Source organism: Triplophysa dalaica, chromosome 10 (assembly GCF_015846415.1).
Source record: "Triplophysa dalaica isolate WHDGS20190420 chromosome 10, ASM1584641v1, whole genome shotgun sequence".
NCBI lineage: Eukaryota > Metazoa > Chordata > Actinopteri > Cypriniformes > Nemacheilidae > Triplophysa > Triplophysa dalaica.
Window position 1 is genome coordinate 43612 of NC_079551.1, and position 11172 is coordinate 54783.

An 11172-nucleotide genomic window follows, 5' to 3' on the forward strand; every position below is an offset into this window, starting at 1 on the left:
GTTTTCACGCGTGAATACTCTAATGACTGTTTATATGACACGGGAAACCTTGAATCTTGATCATGTCAGGCACTGTCACTGCTAGTACTCTGAATAACGGAAAGTGTAACGCTGAAAATGGCCGCTTAAACAAAGATAGTCCCGCCTTCCAGTTAAGTAAACCAATCATCAATCGACACAGTCTGACGGAATCAAGAAAGTTTAAACTCTAGTTGATATGAGATTTAATGTTGGCCGTAAATATGCTGTTTTGTTGTTGCAGCAGTCCGCGATTAAACATGTATCTACATTTCCATATTTAAAAAAAAAATGAATTGATCTTCTTGTAATCCGAGGCGGTGCAAATATGAGCGTGGAGTGCGGAGACTTGCTCTGCATTGCGCTGATTCATTTCTATGAGCATCAGTGAAATAGTTCCGGGTGAGAATGTGGGTGAAAGGTCGCGGTGAGAGCGAGAAGGAGACGCTGCTGTCAACCCGAGGACCTTTGAAACAACTGGAATTCAAGAGTCTGATATAAAAGATAATCAGACGAGATCGGACTCAATCATGTCGAAGCAGCAGCCGATCAGTCCCATGAAGAATTTCTTCGCTGGTGGTTTCGGGGGAGTTTGTTTAGTGTTTGCTGGACACCCGCTGGACACTATTAAAGTAACATTCAGTTATTATTATTATTGTTGTTATGATTGTTTTTATTATTGTTGTGACTGAACATATGTAGTAAATAAGTTCATGTTGTTCGTCATACGACGGCCATTGATTTCTGCTCATTGAAGAACATTAATGTGTGTTTATAACAGAGCTATAACCGTGTGTTTGTGTGTGTGTGTGTGTGTGTGTGTGTGTGTGTGTGTGTGTTTTGTTCTGTTTTTGTGCAATTTGTAATCTGAACCTGTAACCTTTGACCCAGATGTGTTTTTTCGTCTTTCACACCGGTCACAGTTTGTTTTTGAGGGTCATTTATTAATGTCACTACAAAAGATTCGTACCGTCCCTGTAATGACTGGGTTACATGTTCAGTATTCAGTGAATTGTCTTCAGTGATGTGATGTTGTCTGCGCAGGTGCGTCTGCAGACGCAGCCGAAGGCTCGTCCAGGTGAAGTTCTCTTTTATAAAGGCACTTTTGACTGCTTTAAGAAAACTCTGGCAAAAGAGGTGAGAGTTTATTTCCAGACCACCACAATTCCACTGAGACATGGGTCTGAATCTGTCTGTCTGTCTGTCTGTCTGTCAGGGGGTCCGGGGTCTGTATAAGGGCATGGCGGCTCCTATCATCGGCGTCACGCCCATGTTTGCTGTGTGTTTCTTTGGCTTTGGACTCGGCAAGATGCTTCAGCAGAAAACACCAGACGACATTCTGACGTGAGACACTGAAGAAATGAAAGTCACAAGGTGTTTAACACCAGCGAGCTGTTGTTTCTTAGACCTGCGTGTGTGTTTCAGATATCCACAGTTGTTTGCAGCAGGAATGCTGTCAGGTGTGTTCACGACGGCCATCATGGCTCCAGGAGAGAGAATCAAATGTTTGCTGCAGGTAAAACTAAATCCACACGCTCCACAAACGCTGTAGTGACATTTTACCTCAAAGTGTGTGTGTGTGTGTGTGTGTTTAGATCCAGGCTGCGTCGGGTAAGGTGAAATATGCCGGGCCAATGGATTGTGTCAAACAGCTGTACAGAGAAAACGGCATCCGTGGCATTTATAAAGGAACAGCGCTGACGCTCATGAGAGGTGCAGATCAGAGTTCACACTGCACATTACAGACTTTATCATATTATAACACTTCTGCTTTACTGAGACAAGAAACTCATCTGCCAGACACATTCAGATCCACACACCAGATCTTCCTCGCTCTCAGAAACCTTCTTTTTCTAAAGTAAAGCTAAAACTGTCTTGGCTTGACACTAGAAGTAAACACCTGATCTGAGCTCTCTTAAAGGTGTGATGAACTGTGCTTGTTTATTGTTTAATACTGTTATATGAGGTCTACTTATGACGCTCGTGTGATTTTTACATCCAAAAACTCAACAAGTAGTACAATATTTTCTACACGGGTTTGGAGGCCAGCTCTGCAAACGCTCAGATTTAATGGCAGTGCCGCATTAAAGACACTTGGAAGTAAACGCCCACTACTTTGATTGGATAACAGTTTGTGTAGTTGGAGCCTTCTGTGAATTTGTTGGAGACGTAACGTTAGGTTACACATTAGAACCATTCAGAGTTTTATCTGGAGACCTCATGTGATTTATAAATTACCTCCACACATCAGTATTTCATGTGACACAATCACACGGGATGATTTTACTTAAATTTACTGACTAATTTCTCGATGTGATGGCAAGGGTTTGTGTATAGTTTGTATGGCCTATAGTTGTTTTGTGTTAATGATATATGACGGTACCTGTCAGCATTTGAGACCGGACAAAAGATCACTGCGATCGTGGGTCTCAAATGTTACGAGAGTTTCCATGATAAATAAACAAACGGGAGACTCCCGGTAACTTATGGATATAACCCAGCACCCCAAACACTTCAAAACAGCCCCAATTATTCACAAACGGTGAATAAAACCTTGAAAAATGATATATGAGCCCACCGAATCGCAGAGATGCAGATTCTCACAGGATTAAGATCACAGACAACCTCTGCAATTAATAAAAATGACAAGAGGTCCTCAGGTAATACTAATCTTGTGTGAATAGTGCTCAGGGCACATCAAGAGATCTCTAACAAAGCAACAGTGACGAATAGTACAAAAAGTTTTACATAAGATTGCAGCGTCATTCCTATCAGATCCAATATTGAAGGCACAGCACTGCTTTTAAATTTTAAACTCCCCACAAATCCAGTATCGACCTGTGCCTTGTTCACAAAGGAATCCTCTGAGAAATGAAACAAACAAACGTTCCATGTTTTTCCCACATGAGCTGAACGTCTCTAAAAATAAACTTGTAAACCCATATTACTAATGTCTGAATCTGGAGGAAGGTTATGCAGCGACTGTGTTCTTCCACAACCAGGGGTGTCAAAATATTTAGCTATCTTTAACGGCATGTTTGTTTATTGCTTGCTCGCTCTATCTGGTTCATCGCCACCTGTGTTACTTCAGTTTTGTCATAAACCAGTGGGCGGGACCAGAGGAGGTGGTGTTCAACCTATCAATGTGATCATAGATCGGTGCATTCCAGAACCTGACATTCGCTGGGCCTGGTGTCAATAACAGATGTCATCTTAGTAACAAGGGACTTTTCAGTTCTGACACTTACATGATGTTTGCGTGAATACCAAACCCTCTTAAATGAAAAAAGTTAGGGTCAAAATTGTGATTTTTAATTCATCACTCCTTTAAAGCTGATCTGAGGTCAGAACAAATATGATAGACACCTGTCATTGTGTCTCAGATGTGCCGGCCAGTGGAATGTACTTCATGACGTACGAGTGGCTGAAAAAAATCCTCACACCAGAGGGCAAGAGGTGAGTGAGGTCACATGACCTGTGCTCGTTCATATTCAAATCAGACTGATCATTCACCATCAAAAGTAACTTGTGTGTGTGTGTGTGTGTTCAGTCCCACAGAGTTGAGTGTTCCCAGTGTTCTGTTTGCTGGTGGGATGGCTGGCATCTTTAACTGGGCTGTTGCGATTCCTCCTGACGTCCTGAAGTCTCGTTTCCAGACGGGTGAGTGAGCGAGCGAGCGAGCGAGCGAGCAAGTGAGCGAGCGAGCAAGTGAGCGAGAGTGCAAGTGAGCGAGAGTGAGTGAGTGAGCGAGCAAGTGAGCGAGAGTGAGTGAGTGTTGGAGCGACCACGGACGCTCCAACACTTTGTGCCTTTGTGTTTGATTGACAGCTCCTGAGGGTAAATATCCCAACGGTTTCCGGGATGTCCTGAGAGAGTTGGTTCGGGAGGAGGGGATCGGCTCGCTCTATAAAGGTTTTAACGCTGTGATGCTCCGAGCGTTTCCGGCTAATGCGGTATGATCAATAAACCATCTTTACTTTCTCACACTCACAGGTGTCACGAGAGTGAATTATACTCACATCTGAATTAAAGGGACACTCAACCCAAAAAAAACAGTAAATGGGGGATAAGATCTGTTTGCCTACGGACATTCTTCCAAATATCTCCCTTTGTGTTAAAAAAGAACTTAGTTCACAGAGGTTAGGAACAACTTGAGAGTGAGTTAATGATGACAGAATGTTCATTTTTGGGTGAAGTGTCCCTTTAATTGATTCAATTCCATTAAAATTGATTGTGTAGTTGAAACAAATATCATTTTTTTTATATTAATTTATATTGTTTAGTTTTCTCGAAATTTGTAGTGAAATATTACATTATAATGTGATTCACCCGTTTACTCATGAAATGAAATATAAATATCTCTTTCCTCTCTCTCCTCAGGCGTGTTTTCTCGGTTTTGAAATGGCTATGAAGTTTTTAAACTGGATGGCTCCTAATCTGTGACATCATCCGAAGACTTGTGAACAGGCGCTGTAGTGAATCGACAGTACACACTGTAGCTCATTGTTTGATTTGTTTGTTTGTTTGTTAGATTCTTAATCTGTTATTGTTGGATGTGCCTTAATATCAGGCAGTGAACTGATTTGTGTCTTCAGGGAAGCTGAATGTTTCTCACAACAGTTCACAAACCGGCGTCTGTCTGCTGCACATGTGCGTGTGGAACACATTCACTTTTATTTGCCTTCAAACCTCATGAAGTCAGTATATAAATACAGTGTACAGGCATGTTTGATTTATTTTAATTGTGTTGAATAATGAACGTCACCTGCATCATGTACATAAATAAATGTATATTGCGGATTTTCATATCATGTTTCTGTTTGTGTGTTTTGTTCTCGCTGTAGCTGATTTAAGTGTTTTTTCACTTGACTTTATCAGCCTTTGTGAGAGTTTCCTAATCAAATGTGTCCCGCTGCGGTGTGTATCGTGATATTATCGAGGTCGGTCGATATTTTCCGCAGCTCGATGTTTCTGCCCGCAGGGAAAATAATCCCTCGAGTTGAAGCAGATTTATAGTTTGAAATGATGTGCCGAGTTGTGTAGCGGTTGTGTCGGGTGTGATGATAACTGTGTTTCATGTTGAATTGTGTGTTTGGTTCATGTTTGTGGTTATTGATCTGCTCGTGTCCTCATTAACGCTCGGCAGTACCGCGGCGCGTTCACACACGCGCGCTCTGACCATCGCGCCGGGATGAGTGCGGAGGTTCCGGCGGGTCTGACCGACCTGTTGATGGGTTTCACGCTCGAGGTTTTGAAGCAGAGACCTGAAGATCTCCTTGAGTTCGCGGTTCGGTACTTCACGCGCCTGCGTGAACGGAGGAGCTCCGCGCGCGCCCTCGGGCGATCTCCGGTGACCCGCGGCGACGCGTTTGACCGCGATTCCACCGCCCCAGACTCGAGCGACGAAGAGGAGGATGAAGATGATTTCCCAGAGGACTTCACCTTTAAACGTGAGGAAACTGTCAAACAAGAATGTAGAATAACATCAGCGATAATAACAGTGAAGTCTGTACATGTGTAATCTAGCTTCATTGTGACAGTCACTGTTATCATTACAGTGTAAAAAAAGTACTTTTGCATAATTCTCTGTGTGACACACATTACAAACTTTGCTGTAAAGTTTTAAGTGTACTGTCTAATAACGTCATTACATCATAATCGCAATAAAACACAGATGCTATCAAACAAGAAATGATGCTGTACGATCACAGTTTAGATTCTAAATCTAAAGACCACCGGTTGTTGTTGTTGTTGTTGTTGTTGTTGTTGTTGTTGTTGTTGTTGTTGTTGTTGTTGCTGTGAACATATTTTGTCGTCTGTCTGTAGCGCCTCCGCCCAGTAAATGTAACAGAAGAGTTTCAGGTAATTCAGGTTTTCTTTCAATCTTTAAATGTGCAATAGGTGATTTCTGAGAAACTCTTGAAATTTTAAATCAATACTAAAACTATTTTGAGAGACGTTTGTGAGTTTGCACAAATAGTGCTGGAATATGGCAAGCCGAATAAGCGTTTAATCATTCTCAGGTAATACATTTTTTGATATTAACAATAAAATTTTACTAGTAACAATTGCTATTTTTGAAATCAACATTTTTATTTCCACTAGTAAAGAACCGTAATTCTTGATATCTGTACTTGCATTTTTACTAGTTAAATATCACTATAGGCTGATATCAATAATTAATCTTAATTTCTATACGTTAAAATCTTATTTCACATATTAGAAATGCAATTCTTACTAGTAAAAACATTTTTTGATATCAATAGTTGTGTGGATACTAGTGATAATGTATATTCTTGATATCAACAATTGAATTACTACATGTTAAAATGCGAATTTCTGATATCAATAATTACATCTTCACTAGTGAGAATGTGTATTCGTGATATCACTAATGTGACTGTAACTAGTAAGAGAGCAATTTTAGATATCTACAATTCCTCTCAGATTTCCTGATATCAGAAATACCAAATACAACATGTTAAAATTCATTTACAGATAGCAAGAATGGGCATTTCAACTTAATTCTTGATATCAGGAATTTTTCAGTGACAAGTTAATTGTTGATATGCAAAATGATGGTTTTTAATAGTAAGAATTGCATTTCTGATATCTGAAAAAAGATTTTAACATGTAAGAAATAAATTATGGAAATCTGAAATTGAATGGCAGTCTATTGTAAAATTTAACTAGTTAAAATGCAAATATAGATATCGAGAATTGCGTCTTTTACATGTTGAAATTAAATTTTTGATATCAAGAATACATATTTCTGCGAGTGATCGCGTGATTGTTGATATCAAGAATTCACATTTTTGCTAATGAAAATTTAATCACGGACAAAAATGAATATTTTGAGAAAGAATAAAAGCTAATTTGGCTTGCCATACTGGTAGTGTATATCGGGTCGGACGGATCTATACAACCCCATAATACTCTTGTTCTCGTGGCCCATCAGCATTAGGGGGCATGTATACTTATGATGAGGAGAAGACAGTGAGTGATGATCATTGGGCTCAGAAATCACCAACTGCATCTTTTGCTAATGAATTGTTAAGTAGTCGTAACTGAGATTGTGTTTGTGTAATTGTGTTACTGTACAGTGTGTGCAGAAGCTTATAATCCAGATATTGACGATGATGATGGGGGTGTGAAGTCAGTGGTTGTTCATCACAAAACTGAGGAGCAGCACCGTCGACTTCAGGACGCCTGCAGAGATATTCTAATCTTCAAATCTCTCCAGAAGGTTTACTGTGAACAGAAAACAAACAATCACAAACAAAATAATCATAAAAAAGGCATCTGAGAGGAGTGTGTGTGTGTGTGTGTTTTAGGATCAGTTTAGTGAGGTGTTGGACAGCATGTTTGAGGTGCTGGTCAAACCTCACGAGTGCATCATCAGTCAAGGAGATGATGGTGATAACTTTTATGTCATCGAAAGGTAAAGTCTTTAATACTTGTGCTGTTGTTGAGTTTAGATTTGTTTGTCACACAAGTGTGTTTGTGTTGTTTAGGGGCGTGTTTGATATTGTGATACAGAAGGATGGAGTGAGTCGCTGTGTGGGTCAGTATGATAATAAAGGCAGTTTTGGGGAACTCGCCCTCATGTACAACACACCTCGAGCGGCCACCATCATGTCCACTCAGGACGGAGCGCTGTGGGCTTTGGTAAGACCGACCCATCACACGCCTAGTCACACGTGTAACATGTGCATTACATGAGCTTCATTACCAGCCTGCAGTCGCATGTGTGTGTGTGTGTGTGTGTTTTGGGTTTATAAGGACCGAGCCACGTTTCACACACTCATCGTGAAAATGAACGCCAAGAAGAGAAAGATGTACGAGAGTTTCATTGAGAGTGTGCCGCTCCTCACATCACTGCAGGTTTGTTCACATCTAACCTTCTGTTTCACCTTTACATCATCTACTAATATCTCTCTCTCTCTTTCTCACAATATCTCTCTCTTTCTCACAATCTCTCTCTTTCTCACAATATCTCTCTCTCTTTCTCACAATCTCTCTCTTTCTCATAATCTCTCTCTTTCTCACAATCTCTCTCTTTCTCACAATATCTCTCTCTTTCTCACAATATCTCTCTTTCTCACAATCTCTCTCTTTCTCACAATCTCTCTCTTTCTCACAATCTCTCTCTTTCTCACAATATCTCTCTCTTTCTCACAATATCTCTCTCTTTCTCACAATCTCTCTCTTTCTCACAATATCTCTCTCTTTCTCACAATATATCTCTCTTTCTCACAATCTCTCTCTTTCTCACAATATCTCTCTCTTTCTCACAATATCTCTCTCTCTCTCTGTTTCTCACAATATCTCTCTTTCTCACAATATCTCTGTTTCTCACAATATCTCTCTTTCTCACAATATCTCTCTCTCTCTCTGTTTCTCACAATATCTCTCTTTCTCACAATATCTCTCTCTCTCTCTGTTTCTCACAATATCTCTCTTTCTCACAATATCTCTCTCTCTCTCTGTTTCTCACAATATCTCTCTTTCTGACAATATCTCTCTCTCTCTCTGTTTCTCACAATATCTCTCTTTCTCACAATATCTCTGTTTCTCACAATATCTCTCTTTCTCACAATATCTCTCTCTCTCTCTTTCTCACAATATCTCTCTCTCTTTCTCTTTTCACAATATCTCTCTCTCTTTCTCACAATATCTCTGTTTCTCACAATATCTCTCTTTCTCACAATATCTCTCTCTCTCTCTTTCTCACAATATCTCTCTCTCTCTCTTTCTCACAATATCTCTCTGTTTCTCACAATATCTATCTCTCTCTCTTTCTCACAATATCTCTCTCTCTTTCTCACAATAACTCTCTCTCTTTCTCACAATCTCTCTCTTTCACACAATATCTCTCTGTTTCTCACAATATCTCTCTCTCTCTCTCTCTCTCTGTCTCTCTTTCTCTCTCTCTCTCTCTCTCTCTCTCTCTGTCTCTCTCTTTCTCTCTGTCTCTCTCTCTCTCTTTCTCTCTCTCTCTCTCTCTCTCTCTTCTCTCTCTTCTTTCTCTTTCTCACAATCTCTCTCTTTCACACAATATCTCTCTGTTTCTCACAATCTCTCTCTTTCACACAATATCTCTCTCTCTCTCTCTCTGTCTCTCTCCCTCTCTCTCTCCCTCTCTCTCTCTCTCTCTCTCTCACACTCTCTCTTTCTGTCTCTCTCCCTCTCAGTTATCAGAGCGAATGAAACTTGTTGATGTTTTGGAGATGAAATCTTTCAAAAACAATGACCAAATCATTAAACAGGTTTGTGTCTTTTCAGTTCTGTTTCTAATTTTTTGGATAATTATTCTATTGACACGTTTGCTTTATGGAATTAAAATATGATAAAAAAAAAGAGATCAGGTTGTTTTCTTGCTTTGATTCTCAGGGTGATACAGCCGACTGCTTTTACATCGTGGAGTCCGGTGAAGTTAAAATTATGATAAAAAGCAAAGTAAGATCCTGTCTTTAGCTGCTGTTAGGACTTGTTGTTGGCTGTAGTTGTGATGTTGTTTGTGTCTGTAGACAGCAGCAGGTCGGTGGGTGAATGAGGAGGTGGAGATCGCCCGCTGCACTGCAGGACAATATTTCGGAGAGCTGGCGCTTGTCACAAATAAACCCAGAGCTGCGTCTGTGTACGCATCAGGAGAAACCAGATGTTTAGGTACATATTTAATGCCATTTCCATTGAGAATGTGTAGATGTTTGTACACGCGTGTTCGATATGTTATTTGTTCATCTTGTGTAGGTTCAGAATGTAGAAATAATTGACTTACTTTGTTTACTGGTTTCACTACTAATGTTGTTGTTATTGTGTTTTGTCAGTGATTGATGTGCAAGCGTTTGAGCGTCTGTTGGGTTCCTGTCAGGAGATTTTGAAGAGAAACATTTCTCACTATGAACAACAGCTGGTGGCTCTCTTTGGATCCAGTGATGATCTCAAACATGAATAAACCTGTAAAGCACTTACTACGAACAAACATCACAATTCACAACTATAATCATCACAAGACTTAAAACATGACATGAGTGCAATGTAAAAAAAAGAAAAGCAGATTGGTTAACCACCATTAGAAACAGATATTGTTGGTTAAGAAATAATGGTGGCAGATGAAAGGGGATGGGTGATATGACTATAACTGAGATCAATTTTTGACACTACATGGCCTGTGAAGGGCATTCAGCAAACAAACCATTGCGTTTAGATTCATGGATCACATTTATTTGGCGTGCTTGGCCATGGCTTACTAAAATCATAAAGCTGCTGTTCTGTTCTTAAATGTGATGACTTGATTGGACAAATCTTTAAAGGAGCAGTATAGTATCATGAGATTCATGACCAATTTGAGTTTGACAGTGAGTCTTAAAAACTGCATAGGGGACATTAAAAAATGTCTGTTGTCCACTAAAGAAAAGATCTTGAAAATAACTTAAATTATTTGATGTTTAATACCAAAAAAACTATTTTTTGGCGATGTACAGTGTGAATATCTACAGTAACCCAACCTTCAGTCTTCAGGAGAAATGCCTCCATAGCGTCCAGTGACATCATCTGCTCATGTGAATCATGATCATAAACCTTTACCAAATCTTTTTCTGCTAAAAATAGTCCAGATAAAACAATTACAACAGAAATGCATGAAATGTGTCAATATTTTGTTTGAATGTAGTGTGCATTTGAAAAATGTGCTGAAAAAGTGTTTTGCAGGTTGTGGAAAGCGGTGAAAACTGATTCAGTTTGGCCTGCAGACTTCTGTTTTGCTGAAAGTATTAAACAATGCTTGTTAGTAGATGAAAAAAATGTAATTTGCACTGAAGACTTAAGTTACCAAATTGTAGTAATGAGCCTTATATTTGCACGTCGTTTAACTTCCTGACACTTTAATTATAGTCCATATCTAGATCTCAAACACATCAAGATTCTAGATGGCTAAACAGAATTCACATTTATGTTCCCCCGAAGCATCTCGCCTCATAGATGTCCATAATAAGTGCATTCCTAAACTTAGAGAACAGTTTTTACGTTTTTTAAAAGGAGGACATGCCTTGATCTATTGTTTGTAATACAAGAACCCATATGAACTCTTACCAAACGGAAAAGTGCTAATCCCTCAGTTTAAAAAAACCCTAATGCTGATCTAAGCACCAG

At 39.6% G+C, this 11172-nt stretch overlaps 2 protein-coding genes across 4 annotated transcripts; both read left to right on the plus strand.

The window, feature by feature from the left end:
* The first annotated feature begins 410 nt into the window (after nucleotides 1-410).
* Nucleotides 411-4824, plus strand: slc25a20 (solute carrier family 25 member 20). The gene is made up of 9 exons (XM_056758008.1): nucleotides 411-650; nucleotides 1063-1155; nucleotides 1235-1362; nucleotides 1444-1534; nucleotides 1614-1731; nucleotides 3402-3474; nucleotides 3569-3678; nucleotides 3847-3971; nucleotides 4399-4824. The coding sequence occupies exons 1-9, from the start codon at nucleotides 549-551 to the stop codon at nucleotides 4459-4461; spliced, it is 903 nt and encodes a 300-aa protein (XP_056613986.1). The 5' UTR covers nucleotides 411-548; the 3' UTR covers nucleotides 4462-4824.
* Nucleotides 4825-5018: 194 nt separating this feature from the next.
* prkar2ab (protein kinase, cAMP-dependent, regulatory, type II, alpha, B) lies at nucleotides 5019-11140 on the plus strand. 3 transcript variants are annotated; one of them, XM_056758000.1, is made up of 10 exons: nucleotides 5019-5468; nucleotides 5845-5880; nucleotides 7122-7264; nucleotides 7353-7459; nucleotides 7533-7686; nucleotides 7801-7902; nucleotides 9213-9287; nucleotides 9412-9477; nucleotides 9549-9687; nucleotides 9849-11139. In XM_056758000.1, exons 1-10 carry the CDS (start codon nucleotides 5210-5212, stop codon nucleotides 9974-9976), a joined length of 1209 nt encoding a protein of 402 aa, XP_056613978.1. In that variant the 5' UTR covers nucleotides 5019-5209; the 3' UTR covers nucleotides 9977-11139. The 3 variants fall into 3 exon arrangements, with proteins under 3 accessions (XP_056613978.1, XP_056613980.1, XP_056613979.1); XM_056758002.1 differs by lacking the exon at nucleotides 9213-9287 and having other exon boundaries at nucleotides 9849-11140; XM_056758001.1 differs by lacking the exon at nucleotides 5845-5880 and having other exon boundaries at nucleotides 9849-11140.
* Nucleotides 11141-11172: the final 32 nt, after the last annotated feature.